This window comes from Cavia porcellus, unplaced genomic scaffold (genome assembly GCF_034190915.1).
Source record: "Cavia porcellus strain 051 isolate PalLab524CR breed Dunkin Hartley unplaced genomic scaffold, mCavPor4.1 scaffold_20, whole genome shotgun sequence".
Taxonomy (NCBI): Eukaryota; Metazoa; Chordata; class Mammalia; order Rodentia; family Caviidae; genus Cavia; species Cavia porcellus.
This window is the reverse complement of record NW_026947503.1, coordinates 66,640,987-66,661,519: the sequence shown is the minus strand read 5'-3', so window position 1 is coordinate 66,661,519 and position 20,533 is coordinate 66,640,987. Positions and strand designations below refer to the sequence as shown.

At 42.5% G+C, this 20,533-nt stretch overlaps 1 protein-coding gene and 1 pseudogene across 3 annotated transcripts in view; one reads left to right on the top strand and one right to left on the bottom strand.

The window, feature by feature from the left end:
* Nucleotides 1-20,533, bottom strand: part of Rab31 (RAB31, member RAS oncogene family) — a 103,300-nt gene that overhangs the window by 37,452 nt on the left and 45,315 nt on the right. For all 3 annotated transcript variants that reach the window (XM_003464432.5, XM_063231982.1, XM_063231981.1), the window contains exon 3: nucleotides 8,289-8,370. In XM_003464432.5, the coding sequence (XP_003464480.2) occupies nucleotides 8,289-8,370 (82 nt within the window). The remainder of the gene's footprint in view (nucleotides 1-8,288; nucleotides 8,371-20,533) is intronic.
* On the top strand, nucleotides 12,083-12,645 carry LOC106026383 (ubiquitin-ribosomal protein eS31 fusion protein-like; annotated as a pseudogene).

The following is a 20,533-nucleotide window of genomic DNA, read 5'->3' as shown; positions in this document are numbered from 1 at the left end:
CAGCTTCTGTTCTGGTAATGAGCAGCCACCCCAAATATCACCATAACTCTTCCCCAAGGGGTGCAGCTGGAGGGAAGATCCAGTGCACACAGATGGCACCAGCTTTTGAGAACGCTGGAAGGACGAAGGCTGCACATTCACTGCAGCTGCAGGCCACCCTCTCAGGCCAGGGAGAATCCCTAGGAAAACAGTTCCCGGGGATTGGTGTGGGCCGTGTCACTGGAGACTGGAGCAGGACTGGGGAGTGCAGGGCCCAGAGGACAGGCAGTGGAGAGGCTGGTAAGAGCCTGGCTCCTCGGAACGCCCAAGGCCACAGTCTTCTCTTGATTTATGCGGCAGCCTATGGGCCGTGAACCACTTTCTCACCCACAGGTTCTGGGACCCTGACAACAAAAGGAAAGAGAGCAAAAGCGGTTTCTCTGGTGTATGGAAAGCTTGACCTTGACCTTGGCCAGACACAGTCCTCTGCCATGCCCTGGGCCTCCTTGGGGTACGCACTGAGACCCCACTCTGGATGGTGCATCCTAGCACCTGGAGCCCAGGTTCACTGAGCAGCAAACCTTTATAGGAAATTTAGCAGGAAATAGATAAACAAGCAGCCTGGCTTCACAGCACAGGGTGCCCAGCGCCCTGCCAGCACGCATCAGACCATCCGCTCCTGGAGGAAGTGAGCATCGCACTACGTCTCTCCTGGGTGCCAAGGACAGCTCTTTAACAGTGGGCTGGGGACATATGCAGGGAGGCAGCTCAGGGGCAGAGCTCCTCCCTCCTACGTGCAAGGTCCCGGGCTGCACCTCCAGCATCACAGTAAATAAAGATGGTGCAATACAAGTACTCAGTACATCATTTTCTGGAATTCCTGGGCTATCGCACAGTTGCAAAGACTATGCACACTAACCAGAGAAGTAATCTTTTGGAGCCAGGGGACTGCAGAATCTGACCATGTCCTCTTAGTGCTGTGCGATAAGTTGAGTCCTATGTTGGAGAATATTGCTGCAAAATTAAATCAGCTGCAAATAACACTGTTTGGAAGATTCTTTCTTTCAAAGAATATAATTTAGTTAAAGATTATAAATTTCACTAGTGGCTTGATAAATTTTAAGTGACAACTTCCCAAGCATAACTCTGCTCATGGTTCTAATTTACTACAGCTAGACACATAGATAACATTTTCTGTGCTTTGTTTTTTTTTTTTTTTTTTTTTTTTTTTTATCAGTACCGGGGATCGAACTCGCAACCACGCACTTGCAAGGCAGGAGCTTATGCCGCTGAGCTAAATCCCCAGCCCAGTTAAATCCCCAGCCCTAGATATCATTTTTTTTTTACACTTTTTTTTTCTTTTTTCTTTTTATCGGTACCGGGGATCGAACTCATGACCGCCTGCTTGCAAGGCAGGTGCTTATGCCACTGAGCTAAATCCCCAGCCCCTAGATATCATTTTTTATTCAGATTTTTTTTCTCTGAGGTCAGCATTGCGATCTATAAGTACTTCCCAAATAGATGAGAGACAGCTTGCAACTAGCTTATCACTTATGATTTAAGTCACCACTTCTAATTTAGGGAGTAGATAATCCCCACCTAAGCTACAAATATCACATAATCCTTATCAAAATTCCAGCAGAATTGTTGTTATAAAAATTTATAGGCTGACCCTAAAATCCATGTGGATATGCAAGGGATCCAATACAATCAAAAGAATCTTGAAAAACAGAGTTGAAAAACTCCACACTTTCTAGTTTTAAAACTTACATAGCTACAGTACAAGACATTGCAGTACTGGCATTATGTTTCTAAGAATCTAAATCCCAGGGTAGAACTGAGGGTCACAAATGAACCATCTTCCTGTATGGTTAACTGATCTTCAACAAAAGTGTCGAAACAATTAATTGAGCAAAAAACAGGGAATTGACCACAGTGATGCTTTATTACTGAGCTACATGCCAGCACCTCTACCATCTATTCTTCATTTGATGACAGGACCTTCTTGTTGCCCAGGCTGGCCTGGAACTTTCCATCCCCCTGCCCCGGACTCCTGAGTAGCTGGGATTGCAGCTATGTGCTAGTATCCCTGGCAAGCATAGTCTTTTTCAGGAAATCTTGTGGGGACACCTAAAAGAGCCACATGCAAAAAATAAAACTGCATTCCTTCCATACAAAATACACAAAAAGTTAGCTTCAGATGCATTACGGAACTAAAAGTAAGAGCGATAGTTATTAAAAACTCTGAGAAGAAAACATTTAAGTAAATCTTCATGACCTTAACTTCATGCAGTAGTAGAGGAAATATGAAATGGTACAGCCTCTTTAGAAAACAGTTTTCAGTTCCTCTAAATAACAGAAGAGTTGCCACATGGCCTACCAATTCTCCTCGATAGATACCCAAGGCATTAAACAGGACATCCACACCAAAACTTACACAGGGAACCACGATCTGTAACAGTCAAAAAGTGGAAAGAACCGAACTGCCTACCAACTAATGAATGAACAAAGAAAAAAAACCAGTGTATTCATACGATGGAGTATTATTCAGTCACAAAAAGGAAATACTATCCACACTGCATCGGATATGAACCTGGTAACAGTATGCAGAGTGAAAGAAGTGTTTTACAAGAAAATCACAGACTGTGTAATCCCCTGACGTGAACGGGCTACATTGGGGAAACCCAGGGACAGAAAGTAGGCCAGGGGTAGGGGACCTGCAGGGAAATTGGGGGTCACTGCAAACGTGTTCATGATCTCTTTCTGGAGTGATCAGAATGTTCTAAAGTGGACTGTAGTGAGGGTTGCACAATTCTGAATACTATAGAACCCCTGTGCACGCAAAGTGGGACAAATGTCTGGTATGCAACTTAGATCTAGATAAATATATTTATTAAAACGAAAAGAGGCTGGCGATACTGCACATGCTGATGCTCTGCACAGAAACAACCAGACAAAAACATTTTGGGGGACACTATTTCTAACTATTGAAACCACAGGATGGATTATGCCTGGCTCAGCTGCTGCCTCAGCAAACCAGAGAAAGAGCACAAGAAATGCCAGGAGCTTTGCATGAGTCTAGAAGGGACAGGGAAGGTCCCACACCCAGGAAAACAGAGCTCCGGGCCACAGCACATGGTCATGGGGCTCTCATTCTGCACACTCCCCAACTGGGGCAGGGACCCTGAGAGGGGAAGGGGTGAGTACTACATTTGAAAACCTCAGAGAGGGCCGGGATATACAGCTCAGTGACAGGACCTGTCCGGTAGCGAAAGGTCCTGAGTTCAATTCCTGGTACCAAAAAAGAAAAAAGCCACAGTTTGTCAAACATTATCTGTCCACTCGTAACACAAAATTTGTGTTGGATGGAACTTCCTGGATGGCAGAAAAGTCCAGCATAGTGAAAGGAGCTAGGAAGGAGAAGTGCAAAGACAGCTTTAGGCTGGACAAGGCTGTCCTCTGCAGTGAGCAGACACCTCCTCCTCCACCACCCTACTCCTGCCACCATGGCTTCTCAGCTCCTCTTGCACAGGCCACCCAAGTGTTTACCTCTCGACTCAGCTCAGCCTCATGCCACGTCAGCGGAGCCATGGAAGTGATCTGCCCACTCTCAGCTGGGCCATCCCTGGCCCTGAGCTGCTGGAGTGGCCTGTAATTGTTTACCCAGGTGGCCAGTGGCCTCTCCATCCCAGCAGACCCCACACCTTCAGCCTGAAACAGCACCACACAGCTAGCAGTCCCCTATTTTGTAACTTTTCTGTAAGCATGATTTTGTTTTCAGTGCTGGGTATCGAAATCAGGGCCTGGTGTGTGCTTGGGTAGCACTGCCCCCGGAGCTAGACCCCCAGCCCTGCAAGTGTGATCATTTTAAAGTGGAAATATTTTAAAAATTTGTACACTCTGGCATACATGCAGTCACATGTGCTGATTTCAGGACAATAATGTTATTCTGCCTTTTCCAGTCTTGTTTAAAGTTATACTTAAAATTCTACAAAGCTCTGGATTAAATCAGCTTACTCATGCCCATACAGGGTTACTCAACTTTTCTTAGGATTTTTTTTTCATTTTCAAAGTTTTATCAGGTTTTTTTAAATACCAAAAAGAATGCTGGTGAAAAATTACATAACTCAATACATAACTCTTCGTTCTGTTCCTTTTACCACTACCCCACAATATTCTTGCTCAACACTGGGGAAGAGAGAACACTTATTACGCCACATGTGTGCTTTCTGATTTTACTCTTTCAAAGAGCATAAATAAAGTTTGATTTCAGAAGTCAGTCTTACCAGCTTCAGATGTGCTGGTGGAGTAGCTGAGAGTTTTTATTCCAACAACAGAGCTAACAGTCTGTGTGGCACCTAACTATGGTTCACTTGAAATGAAAAGGTCGTAATACAAACATCAAGACTCAGGTAGTCGACTGAGAAAGACAAAAAACTATGCAACTGAGTTTAGCCAAATGATACAAAGCAGTACAATAATGTACTTCAATATGAAAAGCTTTCCGTTAGAGTCTTGGAACAATATTGCCTTCGTGAATCAGAACAAAAGAATGAAGTGTGAAATTTTTCCAGGATCCTGACATAATGGAGTTATATGGATTGGGATTGTGTTTTAAAGTGGAATCAGGATGGTTTGAAAGCACACATCTAGAAAACGAAGACTGCATTTCTTGCCTTATGACTCTACTTAGGATTCTACAATAGCTCATGACATTTTGGATAAAAGCTGCTTACTCAGCCAATATAGTGTTATTCAGTTTGTTTTTGGTATTTCTTTCTTAAATTCAATGCCTTACTAATTTGCTAAATACCAAAAAGGATAGCAATAATAAGTTATATAGTTTGCTACACAAATCTTCAAACCAGCATTATTATCATTTTGCTCGACGGCCACCATTATTGCTAGATATGGGGACCCAGGAGGTTATTGCTTACATTTCATGTGTGATGAGACACTTCTGCTAGCAATGAAGATGTTACACCACCCCAGACTAAACGACAAAACAAAGAAGGAAGTCCAAAGGGAGCCAGCTGGGGACCCCAGGCTTGAGCCTGAGAGCAGAAGTCTCCACTGCCCATCACAGGTCCTGGCCAATGGCGATTGAAGGGCGGAGCTGGGCAGATAAGCCCCTCCTCTGCGCTGAGACCCCTGTGAGTGCGATTCCTGGGCATCCTCCTACCTGGCCAAGCAGCTACACACTGAACTCACAGGTCTGAGAAATGTCAGGCTGCAGGATCCAAGGTTAATCGAAGACAAGACGGTTAATTTTTAAAAACACTATTTTGTAAAGACATTCTCTGGGTTACCATTGAGACACTGAAAGAGTAAGTTAGGGAGCTCATGCGTCAAGACTGAGTGCCTCTGACACACGGAGAAAGAGAAGGACTCTTTCACACCTGCAGCGCTGGAGGGAAGCAGCTCTCCAAGAGCTGCGACCTTGAATACAAAACACAGGTTCCTGCCATCGCACTGGGCATGGGAGGTGCCAAGTGTCGGTCCTCTCCGAGGGCACAGAAACCTGTGTCTTTATACTATCACTGCGTAAACCAAAGACACCGTTTAAAATTACAGAACTGAGGAGAGCAGTAGCAGATTCCATGGAGACAGGCAGGGCTGAGACAGTCCACTTGGCTGCGATATCTAATGAGACAGAACTAACAGCAGTAGGCACCAGCAGCAGCAGGGAGCTTATTTTTAACTCAAACATTAGGCAGCGTCATTATAAGCACCATTAAAGCCGACAACAAGCTGCCAAAACAAATGAAATATTGCCATCACTGGAGAGATGAGACTCCGTTAAAGCCCATGAGCAGGGCCAGCCGAGGATAACCAAATGGGGCTTTAGAGGCCAGCAGGATCTGACAAGCCAAAGGCCCGTGGATACGGCTCACACACTTTCCACAAATCCAGACTCTAGAACATGCACCTGAGATTATTATGCAACATTAAATCCCCCTTCCCAGAAGGATAAAGGAAGAGCACCACTACCATAGGGCCACCACGCCTTGTACATGAAACACGGATCTTTTCAAAACTGAGCAAACTAGGGCCTACGGGAGGAGCCCAATAGCAGAGTGCTCACCGAGGAGGTGCACAGCCCTGGATTCTACTCCCAGTACCGCACAAAAAAAGTTACAGTATCTTAATGCCGTCACAAATATCTGCAACCTCCAATCCTCAAATTGTAGGAAAGCAATTATAATTAGCAGTATGGTCAACTGATGTTTCCCACTGCTGTTTTACATTGAGATGGTAAATGTGTCAAATTACAGTAATGAGTTTGTGGGAGTACCAAATGTCACCCAAAGCAGCGAAGTGTTTGAATATTATGTTAGAAAAGGTAAGTAAATGTCTAATTCTCTGCTTTGATTATACAAACATCCCCAGAGACATTATACTATCAAACAAAAACAACATGTTATAAGGAACCCTAATCCCACTGATAAAAATTACCAATACAAAAAGACAGCTGAGAAATGATCTAATGTCAATCATAGAAATATCTGGATGGTGAGGGTTTGCTTAATTTTTACTGTCAACCATATGGCTGTTGTATGAGTTTTCTATCAAAACAAAACTCTAAAGCTCAGGTCTTGGACAGCTGGATTCCAACTTCAGCCTTATGCTGTGTAAGCTATGCAATTTGTGATCTGTGAGAATAGGTAGCCTCGCCTGTAAGTGGGGTAAACACCTGCTCCCCCAGCTGTTCTGAGGGGGCCGAATGCCTGAGTACAGTAAGGCACCCAGAGCCGTGCCCAGGACCCAGCAAGTGCCAGGAGCGTCAGGCACCAGCAGGAGTAGCAATGCCATCAATGCCTCAATGCTGGGCCACTGTCTGCAAAACTGATTGTCCTGCATGAGAAAAAACAGCTGCAAAAGCAGCTATTTCACTGCCAAAGATAAAAGGAGGATCAAGATAAACTCTACTTAACTTTACTTAACAAACTCAAAACATAAGAGTAACAGACCAAACACAAGGGGTACTCGGGCTTGAGAAGAGAGGACCCCGAGCTGCCAGCAGTGACAGGCCAGGCAGCTGCCCCGCGTGCAGCCTGCGCTCTGGTTTAGCAGCCGGGGGAGGGGGCCTCTAGGAGGCGAGTATTTGCAGGCCACAAGATTCAGCCCATTTAAAAAAATTCTTCTAAATGCCTTGACCCACAAATCCCGGAACTTTACTTTTACCAATGGATATTGTAAAAAATGAAAGCCGTATAAATTAACTTTTGTTCTATAAAGAGTAGGCAGTGAATATTCTAGATGATCCTGAACCCCAGATTCTTCCTTTTGGACAATAGACAGGATGACTCAGTGAGGAGTGGGTACTGCACATGCCGAGCGAGCGGCAGTGAGGAGGTGGGAGGTGAGAGGAGCCACTGTGCCTAGGGCAGGCAGAGAGGGAGGCACGTGGACTCCAACAGGAGAAAGTGCCACCTGTTCTCCACAACCATCAGCTCTGCTGAGAGCCCTTGGGCTGAAAGCTCTGGTGCAGACATGGTGCTGGGTGACTTCCCTCCTTTACCCACCAGCCCTCTAGGCTCTTGACAGTGTGCACTGGGCTTAGCACGAAAATGTCCTCCTCTCTCAGGATTGATTCCCTTTTGGAAATCTGAAGGCATGAGCTGCTCAATACACAGTCTTCTCTATCAGTATTTTCAATAAATAAACAGAACTAGTATAAGAGGAAACTCATCTGCTGTTTCTGGTGACCCAGCATCCAACCCCCCACTTTCCGGTAAGAGAAGCCAAGTTTCCCTTAGGGAACGAAGCTGGCTTGGCTTCTGGCCAGCAGGGTTCAGGTGGAGCTGGTGTTAGCCTCCCCGATGGCAAGTGAGTCACCAGCTCTGCCATTTGGGGCACTAGGTCCTGGAAGGCTGCACTGCGTTGAAGACAGGGTAAGTGAGGGACCCAAACCCAGTGGGTCAGAACTCAGGCTGCAGACAGGTGTTATGCTCTCCTCTCCTCTGAGGGATGCTAAGGTGGTAGGATGAGGTCTGCAAGGTTTATGGGGCCAACCTTGCTGTGCTCGGAAAAGGAGGGAGGGAGGCAAAGCCAATGAAGCTGCCACCAACCCTAACTCAATGGCTAGGAAGCCAAGGCGGATGGGCACTGCTGCAGGGTGGGTGGGGCCTGGAGCTCAGCCCTGTCTCGCCATAGGCCTCCCTTAGATCTCCACAGAGCAGAAGCAGACATGCTTCTTAGACATGCTGCTTAGACCACTTTAGACTAGGTTTCAGTCCTCTCTGCCACCAAGGTCTTGCCCAGCACCAAGGAGCCTGCAGCAGCCGAAGCCAGCACGCAGTACTCACCCGCTCCTGCCCAGCCGTGTCCCAGATGAGGAACTTGTGAAGCTCATTTCCACAAGGCACGGTTTTGGTCATGAAAGAGGCCCTGCAAAGACAGTTCACACCTCCAGGTTACTGGTGTTTTCAAGAGAGCATGAGTTCACTCTTGGCCACAGCAGAGCAAGGGAACTCCGGGAGGGCTGTCCCCAGCCCAAAGCCACCAGCAGCAGGGACGGCTCTCGAGGAGAGGGAAAATTGTAGATTTTTTTATTTCCTGGTAGGAGGCTTGAAAATAAAACAAAACCAAAAAATCAAAAAGAATACACTGAAAAGACATTCCAGAAACAGCACCAACTGTCTTAAGACCACATTTCCTGATCTGCAGGAGAAATACAACCTTAGCTACTACAAACCAGGCAGCTGGTGCTGCGGCAGATCATGTCTGTGCCTTGCTTGTAATGGCATGAAAAGAAAGTCGCCTTACACACTGGACTCTGTCAATATGAGCCCACCTGAGCAGCAACTAATAGACAACCATGTCTAATGACCAACCTGCCTGCCTAAAAGTAGGGACAAAGAATCATAAACAAAAAGTGATGTTTTCTCTATTTAAAAAAAGGATAGATTTTAAAGTTTCAGTAAATCGTGAAGTACTTGCTGTTTCCTTTTTGGCATAGGAAGCATTTTCTTTGAACTCATGAAAGGGGTAAAAATCCAATATGAGAAATGGTCAGTAGCCTTGACTTTTCTTCTATGAGTTAAAATTTCCTCATCAAAAAATAGCTAGTCTGCCTAGTAGTGGGGCAACAGGCCATGAGACGCCCCCTATAGTGATAAAAAATTTTTAAAAAACAACTTATGGGGCATTCCAACCAAAAATGTTTGATTGGAATTTGACCATGAGGAAGCAACCAGGCTACTGTAGAAGATGAACATTCTTCAAGAAAGTGGGCCTGAACATTTCAGATCAGCTAACATCATGAATAGCAGACAAAACAAAGGTCAAGGAGGTTGCTCTAGAATTTGGAAGGAAAGAGATAAAACAACCAAATGCAACACGTGAGCTGTGACTGTAGCCTGGACTTGGGGAGGCAGCTTTAAAGCTATTTATTTTAAGGACCACTGGGGAGGGGCTGGGAGTGTGGCCCCGCATGGAGGGCTTGACAAGCAGCATGCACCAGGCCCTGGGTTTGACCCCAGCACTACAGAAAATTTTAAAAAAGGACGGCTGGAGAATGTTAAATGTGGCCCACATGTGAGGGGCCATCAGCGAATCAGATTCACCTTCCATCACGATACGCATCCTCCATGTATCTGGAGCCGGGCTCTGAGGCCCCACTCTCACTCCCTCCACCCCAGCATCGGAGCCTCATCACAGCAGAACTTGCTCACTCTCTAAGAGCACGGGGCTGGCTACTGAGTCCCGGAATGAAAGCTCCCTCCCTGCAACTTGAGTCAGCACTCACACACACACTGCGCGCTGCCACGCAGCACTCTGGCCATCAACCCGCACCTGCCCTCAGTGCCTGGTCCTGGTGCTTTTCTATGTATACCGGGGATCACATCCGGTAGGGTGAAACTCATATCTCTTTCTTCTGCTTTTTAAAGGTGCTTAAGGTAGACCTTCCAGGCTACTGGAAAGGGCAAAGATATTCCAAAATGGATCTTTACATGTTCCCAGTAGAACGTGAATATAGATGTCACAAAAAATAAATGTAAAAAATGAAAACAGAAATAAAAATCCACCATCCCTTCATCATTCATTGTCACTGCTATAAGCTGTTATAAATCTTTCTTATTATTTTTACACAACTTCTACCCTGAAGAGGGATCATAGTCTACATAAATCATGGTTTTCCTCCACTTGAACATCTTTTCATGTCTTCAAGAGTACAGATGAATGTCATTATCTAAAATAATGGACTATTATACATCACGTTGAGGATTTATTTAGTCAACAGGCCACTGACAGACACTTTGGTTACCAAGTTTTCGCGCCCAGGCAATGCGTCTGTGTGCATATGGCAGTATGTTTACACTCACATCCATGTCCTGGCACAGCTATGTGCCTACTCCTGATTCTTCAACGTGAACAGGCTCTCCATTTTCAGTGTAGATGCCAGAGGTCAGACCAGTGTGCCCTCCCATGACCATGCATAAGATCCTTCAGATCCTTCAGACCTTTACCTTCAGGACTTTCCCACTGTGAGCGGGAGAAAATGACATTTCATTCTGTCTTTTTTAAAAATTTTTATTTAAAAGGAAAAAGAGAAAAAAACAAAACAAAACAAAGCGGTGTAAGGGTACAAGTAATACAGAACTACAAAAAAAAAAAAAAACAGTAAGAAATCACCAATTAATAGATTACACATTTCATTCCTGTCTTTGACAGTGCTCACCAGAAGTCTGGACATCACTTTTAGTTCTCTTGTTAACCTATATTTTCCTTCTGTAAATCTCCTGCTCATGGCCTTTGTCCACTTTTCAATTTAGATATTCACATCTTTCTTACTAATTTTTCAAAAAATTTACAGTAACCTTCAGTAATAATATATTTTAAATAATATTTTCCAGTTAAACATTTGCCCTCTGGCTTTGCTTATAGGCTTTTTCCCCATAAAACCACTGGAAAATTTTGTGTAGATAATTATATCACCTTCTGTGCTTGTTTTTGCTTTGATGTCAGCCAGATTTTTATTCACTCTTCAATATACTCCAGCTACTGGGAGAGACATCTCACTAATATTGGCCTTCCAAAGTTCTCCTCAGGCTTAGAAAGTAAAGCTAGGCTTTTAAAACATTAGAAACATAGATTTTTAGAGCTCAGGGTAGAAAACACAAAATATTCACCATGCAGATAAGGGAAGAAAACTTGTAAAAACCACAGACTTGATCCCAGTCATATTCTGACAGCACAGTCAGGAATTTGGAGTAAAACCTCCTCATCTGTGACAGGAGGCCAATTCCTACTCTGTCATATAAAGGGTTTATTATAGAGCCAAACAAGGAACAGATGCCAGTGAAATTCCCCCTTTATCACAGGGAGCTGTGAAGGAACAGGTATCAGGAGTAATGTGTACCACACACACACACACACACACACACACACACACACACACAGAGGACACACAGGAAATAAACTTGAATCTGTGCAAGTATTCAGAGAGGTAAAATAACACTAATAACAAGTTAAATGCCTAAAGTGGCAATTACATTCATTAAATATCATTGGTTTAGTGACCACTTAATGGCATAAAATTCACAATATAATGCTGAGTTTAAAAAAAATCACAAGCATGGGCAGGAGGAAACAGCCAGACCCATTCCTGCATGCCCACCACAACAGGACACCTGCTTCCCTCAGGCAATCAGCACAGGCTGGGAGAAAGAGCTAGATATGCCCTGTGGCCCGCAGGCCATCATCCAAGATGCTTGCTTTCTGCAGGCAGCCAGCACAGGCTTGGAGAAATAGATAAAGATGGTCCCATGTGCCTGCCACCATCAAGGGATTCCCAGTGTAGCCATGTAGGCCAAGAGAAAAAGCAGCCCTGCCACCATGCACCCATGGCCACTGGGAAACCTCAATGTATCCACATGGGTCTGGAGAAGCCCATCCCATGTCCTACTACCTCCCTGGGAATCTGGGTTCAGAGAAACCTACACTGTGGAGGGCCAGCCAATGTGGGAAGCACCTGGGACCCCACAACCAGCTTGTCAACTCAGGAAAATGCCAAGACGAAGCAGTAAAAGGCAATCTCAGATCTCCAGCCCACAAGGAACAAGTCTGAGAGCTACAGTCATGGAAGAAAATGGAAGTCATGCTTTTTTGGATCTGCCATCACTGGTGGAACTGCTGCCAGGATGCAGATTTTCATAAAACCCTTACAGGAAAGACCATCACCCTCAAGGCTGAACCTTCAGACACTGTAGAAAATGTAAAGGCCAAGATCCAGGATAAGGAAGGAATTCCTCCTGATCAACAAAGGCTGATCTTTGCTGGTAACTGGAAGATGGATGCACTTTGTCTGATTACAACATTCAAAAGGAGACCACTCTTCATCTTGTGCTGAGATTCCATGGTGGTGCTAAGAAAAGAAAGAAGTCTTACACCACTCCCAAAAAGAGTAAGCATAAGAGAAAGAAGCTTCAAGTTGGCAGTTCTAAAATACTATATGGTGGATGAAAATGGCAAAATTGGTTGTCTTCGTCAAGAGTGCCCCTCAGATGAATGTGGTGCTGGAGTTTTTATGGTGAGCCACTTTGATAGACATTATTGTGGCAAATGCTGCCTGACTTACTGCTTCAACAAACCAGAAGACAAATAATTAAATGTCAATAAAAGATTCCACCTAACAAAAAAAAAAAAAAAAGAAAAAGAAAATGGAAGTCACACTCCTGAAATCTCTGAGAGGATAACAACTGACGTAAAGAAACAACTGTATGAGACTGTAAAGGTAATTAGATCAGAAATGATAACTCGGCTTCCGGGAGAACATGGCGGACAGATAGCAGCAGCTACGGAGGCTCTCTGAGAGACCCAGCCTAGAATCCAGGAATGGTGCAGAGTGAGGAATCCTAAGCAAGAGGAGATATACCCTGCTGACCCAGAAAACAACTGGGCTGAGAGAAACCAATTGGGAATGCAATCCTGGTGCTATAACAGGAACAGATAAAGCCTCAGCGTGGAAGCTGGAGCCCATGCCATTGGAGGCCGTGATTTGGGTTTCCTGCTGCTGCTGCTGCGTCTGAATCGGCTCGGCAGGGAGAGAGGCGTGTGAAAGCTCTGAGAATGGGAATCGGTGAACAGAGTTGAGAGCGGGACAGGTGGGGAGCTGTGCATCAACCTGCGGTGAGTGAGGGAAATGGGGACTCTTCCACGGTCTACGAGGCTCCAACAGAGGACATTCTGGGACTGGGCAGACTTGCCGGAAAAGGGCGCTGTAGTGACTTCAGTGACATATCCCCCTCTCAAGCGGGATCGGTGAGCAGTGCCTAGCCTACGTGACGCTGCTGGCTGAGACCCAGTAGGCTAGCACAACCCAGATCCCAGTGCCTGGAGGTGCACCCTAGGGTGCCTGGAGGTGCACCCTAGCAGTGAAGCCTTCAGTAGGTTGACCTGGAGGGGCGGGCCCCGCATAGGCTGCCCGGTCCATATCTCACTGGTGCACTACAGTGGGCAGGAATACGTAGCCGGCACAATTCAAACAGACTGTGGCCAACAGGGAAGGAAGCTGGGTCTCCTATATACACTTGTATATAAGGAACAAAGAATATGGAAAGAGGGAACAATAAGAAAGGCTCCTCGGCCCCCAAACCTGAGAAACATGCAATAGCAGACACGGCGCCAATAGACATAAAGCGCTATCTCCAGAGCCTCATAGAAAAGTTCAGGAATGAAGGTATTAATGACCTGAAGCAAGACATAAGCAGAATAGTTAAAGAAATGCTAAGCGCCACCCAAGAAAAAACAGATGGTGGAATGGAAGAACAGAAAAAAAGGGGAGAATTGTTTGATGGAGAAAATAGAGAAAACATAGAATATGTGAAGCAGGTTCAAAGAGATTACCAGGAAACTAAAAACTCTGGAAAACTGGAAAAACAGCTTGAAAGAAACTAAGGATAGATTAGCTGAACTGGAGGGCAGATTTGTAATATGGGAGCATGAAATGAAAAACCTCTTAAAAATAACAAAGAAGCAAAAAGCAATAATACAAAGGCTAGAAGATGATAAGAGGATCTATAACTTAAGAATTAAGAACATAAAAGAAGAGGTAGGGACACAAACAAATGAACTACAAAAGCTACTTGCAGAAATAATCCAGGAGAATTTTCCTAATTTAGCAAAAGGTAAAGATACTCAGATGTATGAAGCATACAGGACCCCAGCCACCTACAACCCAAACAGAGCTACACCCAAGCATATAATAATCAAAATTCCAGAAATCCAATATAAGAACAGAATACTAAAAGCCATCAGAGACAAGAAACAGATCACTTACAAGGGAACACCCATCAGAATTACAGCAGACTTCTCAGCACAAACCATCAAATCACAAAGAGCGAGGGGGGAAATAATTGAAGCTTTGAAAGATAATAACCTCCAGCCAAGACTGATATATCCTGCACAACTATCCCTGGAAATTGATGGAAAAACAAGGTGCTTCCAGGATAAAGAGGAACTAGGGGAATTTGTAACCAGTAATTCAACTCTACAGAGAATACTACACAATATTCTAAAAAAGAAAAATACCAAGAATCCAGAAATAGTGGCAGAGAGGCCACAATGAATGGAGCAGAAAACAAAATGAAGAAGACAAACTGACAACTAATGACAGAAAGAGATCTCAACAGAAATGAGGCAGAGAAGATTGGATGATAGGAACAGCTATTTTGGAGAAAACGACGTCATAATAGGTAATGCTGATTTAATATCATCTTGTTTTGAAGTCCCATCAAGCTTTTGTTCTTCTGTCTCCATAGGTCTTAACATGTTGTATCTTACTGGATTTTATTATATGTGATAGTATAAACAAAAACTTTTATAGACAAAGAGATTATACAGAAACGATTGTTCATTTTCTGTTAGTTGATTCTAAATACCCTGTAACACTCTCATTCTCTTGAATGGTTTTACATTGTTTTAATATATTTGATGCTACAGTATACGAAGTTATACTCAAAGATTTCAAGGAAAGAGACAATATGGTAACTACTTTTATGTCAGGATTATCTTGTGGTGAAACACTATTTTGCTTAAATGGTTATGTTTTGATCTGTGCTGTTTTGTTGTTATGCCCTCTTTTATCTCAATCTCCATTTTATTATTTACTTTTTTATTTTTATCCTTTTAATTAAGGGAAAAATAAATAAAAAATAGGGTATATTATAGTAACCCACTTTGATTTTCTATTAACTTGATTTGAAGCCCTGTATTGCTCTCACCATCTTGTTTTGACTGATGTTCCTTTATTCTGTTTTGCTTGATAGTAAAAGGTTCGAAAGTTTAGGCAACAGCTGTGAAGATAGTGGGATTCATTATGACGCCCACTCTGGTTGACTATTATCTACTTTTGAAGACCTGTAATGTCTCCAATGTTTTGGTTTTGTTGGTTTCGTTCTTTACTGTTTTGTTCAATTTTATTATAACTGATGATATAGGCAATTCTTTTTGAGATAGCGGGAGGCATTATGGTAACCATTGTTGATCACCTTGTATTATGTTTCTACCTTATCTATTATGTCCACCTTTTTGATTTGACTGACTCTGTTCTGTTATGTCACATTTGGTTTTACTCTCTTCCAAAAAAGTAATAAGAATTGTGGGAGTAATAAAACCCAAAATGTGTAATAGTCATTGTACAAAAGAGAGGAAAAGAAAGTGCTCTAAACGATATAACTGCATGTATATTTAAGCATATAAGATAGACAACAATATTACTGAGTTTTGTTGGATCATTGAACAGAACTGTTTAGGGGCTGGGGATTTAGCTCAGTGGCATGAGCACCTGCCTTGCAAACAGGCGGTCGTGAGTTTGATCCCTGGTACCGGAAAAAAGACAAAAAAAAAAAAAAAAAAAAAAAAAAGAATCTTAAAAAAAAAAAAAGAACTGTTTGCAGTCTCACTGTTTGAATGTCCACTTTATATGCTTTAATTTTGTAACTTGAAAAAATATTTCTAAGATGATAATATGTAATCCATTAACTAGTGATTTCCCACTGTTTATTTTTTTCTGAAATTCTGTATAACTTGTACCCTTTTTGTGCTTTTTTTTTCTTTTTCTCCTTAAATAAAATTTAAAAAAAAGAAATGATAACTCAGGTGAAAGAAGAAATCGTAACAACAAAAGAATTGCTGAGTATATCTAAAGAAGACATAGATAAAAATAAAGGAGCATAGGAAAATGATGGAAATCTTGAATGAATAACATAGAAAGGAATTACAATGCATGAAATAGATCCAAAGGGATATCCAGGAAATTAAAAATTCCATCAAAAGCTGGCAGAACCACTTGAAAGAAATGAAGATAAACTTTTAGATCTTGAAGACAGGATTACAGCTAGTGATCATGAAAGAAGAGAGCTCTTAAAAAATAACAAGGAACCAGGAAATAACAATTCAACAGCTACAGGACAACACAAAGAAAAGTAATTTAAGAGTAGTAGATGTCAGTGAAAAAGTGGGCACCAACACAAACGACAGAAAAAATTACAGAAGTAACAGCAGAAAACTTCCCAAACATGGGAAAAGGACCTGACATACAGATATACAAGGCAAATAGAACTGCAACGAGCCATAAACAAAATAAATCTATACCCAGACATATAATAATCAAGATCCCAGAAATTCAGCACAAGAACAGAATATTAAGGGCTTTTAGAGAAAAGAAACAGATCACCTACAAAGGAAAACCCATCAGAATCAAGGCAGACTTCTCAACACAAATCAAGTCAAGAAGAGTTTGGCACAAAGTGTTTCAAATCCTGAAAGGAAACAACTTCCAACCCAAATTGATGTACCCTGTAAAACTCTTTCAAAATTGATAGAAAAATAAGATACTTCCATGATACGGAATAACTGAAGAATTCATTACCACCAAACCAACTGTACGAAGAGTGCTGAAGGAAATTCTAGAGAAAGATAAAGATGACCGTGGTCCCAGGAACAGCAGAGGAGGATCACCAAACAGGACAGGTAACTGAGTGAAGGGGAAAAGTGGAGGGCCAGCAGCAGGAGGAGAGCGTGGCAAGATGGACCAATGTACGCCAGCTGTAACCATTAATGCAGATGCCTCAATTCACCAATAAAAGGAGACTGGATCAAGAAACAAGATCCATTAGTATGCTATATACAAGTAACACATTTAATTCAAAAGAAATTCATAGACTGAAAGTCAAAGAAAAGAAAACAATGTGACAGGAAACCAAAAAAAGCAGGAGTAGCTTGCTCATCTATCACAGAATGGATAATAAAGATACAGCATTCTCATATAATGGAAAGCTACTCAGCTAGAAAGAAGGATAATCTCAAAGCTCTTGTAGGTAAAAGGATGCAACTCAAGATCGTGCTCATGGGTGAAATGGTTCAGACTCACATGAGTGAACACTGGATTATCTCCTAGCATAAAAAACTGAAAAAGTTAGTGGGATCAAAAATGTACAATAGATATTACGAAAGTGATAGAGGAAGAAACATCTAAAAAGAGAAGGTAGTAACCACTGTTAATTTTCTATTATCTTGTTTTGAATTCCTGTATTACTTTCATTGTTTTGTTAGGTTTGGCTTTATTCTGTCTTGTTCTGTTTGCCTTTTTTTTTTTTTTTTTTTGTCTTTTTCCTTTTTATCGGTACTGGGGATCAAACTCACGACTGCCTGCTTGCAAGGCAGGCGCTTATGCCGCTGAGCTAAATCCCCAGCCTGTTCTGTTTGTTTTAACTGTGTCTGATGGAATGGGCAGATATTTTGAAGATAATAGGATGTATTATGGTAGCCATTGTTGATTTCCTACTATCTTGCTTTGAAGTCCTGTACTGATGTCATTGTTTTGTTCTGATCAGCTTTATTCTGTTTGGTTTGGTTTGATTTCTTTAAAATAAAAAAATTTAAAAATATAAACTATATAATACATTTTATAAAACATACAATGGAAAAAGATGGAAGAAAGTATAACAAATGTTTTACGTGATTACCTCTGGAAGGCAGATTATCAATAATTTTTATATCTTTACTCACGATTTTCTTCATTTCCAAGTGTTTATCATATGTATATAATACTTCACAGTCAGAAAAATGTATGATTTTTATCATGGTTTTGAAGATTACGTAACATCAGAAACTGTCCAAATGTATAAAGTACATGACAAGATTAATATACATATTCTTATTTCTAGAAAGTCTGGATGCTTAAGGTTTCAGAGTGACATGACCCCCTGGCCCTTGCTGGTACAGTATGGGCTCTGCCTCTGAGCCCCAGCCCAGAGTGGGCTTTGCAGTCAGAGCACTGAGCCTTTACTCTTGGCTCTGTCAAGGAAATCAAGCCAGGAAAGAGAGTGGGGAGCACCCACTGGGCAGGCACCGGGCTGCCGTGTGTGGGTAACGGTGCTAAAAACCTTCATCTCCGGAAATCATTATCAGAAGACCTAGCTACACAGAGAACACTGACTGCATGAAGCCGCCTCTTGGGCTCATCTATTAGTTCTGTCAACTGAAGGATATGGCAAGGGAAGCCAGCAAGGTCCTGTGGCTTTACTCTTAACTTTATTTTCTGTATTTCCATATGTTTAAAAGGTTTTTATAGTGAGTATTACATTAAAAACTAACACTACAGCTAACAGTATAATTTTTAATTGATGCTTTGTTAGCTAAGTTTTAGCTTTACAGAAAAACTGAGCAAAATGAGTCCATTCTTCAACTGATGGGCATCTGGGTTGTTTCTAAGATTTAGCTGTTACAAACTGTGCTGCTATAAACATGGGTGTGCATCTATCACTGTAGTATGACATTTTTAATTCTTCTGAGAAATACCCAAAAGGGAAGAGCTGGTCAAATAGGACTCTAATTCTAGTTTATTTATTTATTATTGTCTTTTTGCGACAAGTTTTAACTATGTAGTTTAGGTTGGCCATGAACTCACTATGTAACCCACGCAGGCCTCGAACTCACAGTGATCCTCCTGCCTCAGCCTAAGTGCTGGCATTACAGGCATGCATCACCACACCTGGCCAATCCTGGTTTTTTGAGGAATCTCCACTGTTTTCCACTGTGGGTGCATCATCTACACTGCCACCAACACTGGAGAAAGGTTACTTTTTACCCACAGCCTCTCCAGCATTTGTTATTGGTTGATTTCTTGATGACAGCCACTTTCTGGAGTATCAACATCATTCCTGTAAACAAACACAAACTCACTGACAGACAAATTAGGATAAACTCATCTTTCACAATAGCATCCAAAAAGTGAGATAGGAATCAATCTGACAAAGGATGTGAAATTTCTATACACTAAAATTACAATACACTGAAAAACAAAAGAGGATATCAGAAAATGGAACACTATCACTTGCTTATGGATAGGAAAAGCCAGCACAGCAAAAATGGCCATACTCCCAAAATCGTTATGCAGGTTTAATGCAATCTCAACCAAAGTACCATTAGCATGCCTAACAGAACTAGAGAAAACATACCTAAAATAGAGACCTAGAGTAGCAAAAACAGTTCTCAGTAATCAAGGCAAGGGAGGGGGGTATCACAATCCCTAACTTGAAATTATATTACAAAGTGACTGTGATAAAAATAGCATGGTACTAGCAAAAACAAAAACACAGACCTTTGAGGATAAAAAAAAAACAAGAAATAGAAGATGCAGAAACAACTCCATACACACTCAGCTACCATATCTTTGACAAAGGTGCCAAACACATTCACTAAAATAAAATAACTTCTTTAATAAATGGTGCTGGAAAAACTGGATCTCCACACAATCAAAGATTAAAATTGGACCCATATCTTTCACCATGTAGTAAACTGAAATAGAAATGGATCAAAGATCTAAATATTGTAACAAGAACACTAAATATGCTGGAATCCACAGAACTCTTGAAGACATAGGTGTAGGCAAAGTTTTCAGGAACAAAACCATGCCTGAATGAGAAATACTATAAGAAACCAATAACTGGAATCTCATCCTACTAAAAAGCTTTTGCATGTCAAAAAAAATCACCAACAGAGTGAAATGACAACCCACAGAGTGGGAAAAAGTTTAGTTAGTTGTCCCTCAGACTTTAAAAAGACTTATATCAACACCAGCAAGCAGCCCAGTGTGGGATCCAGCACCATGTGCAGGCCACCACCAGACCAGGAACAGCCAGATCCAAGCCTCTCTCTCAGTGCCATTCACAGACTGGGGGAAAAGAGAACAAAGGCAGACCAGCAAGCAAGCCCAGTCTAGGAATCAGCGCCATGTGTGGGCTGCCACCGGACTGGAAAAAGCCAGACCTCAGCCCCTTCCACTGTGCCGGCTGGCAATACAAGAAGCACCATTCCCCCGCCCCCACCCCCGCTGTAAGTGACCGGCTTAGTGACCAGCTTATCCGGAGAAACACAGGCTGTGGTGATAGCTATGGGGTGAAATGCAATCGGATGCCGTGGTGCTCTGGTGTTTCACTAACATTGCAAGTCCAGGGCCAGTGGTCTGATCATGGGTTCAGAGGATAGGGATACGTAGTGGGGTATCTAGGGGGCATCTCCTTCTGAGGGCTGCAGCCATTGTTGA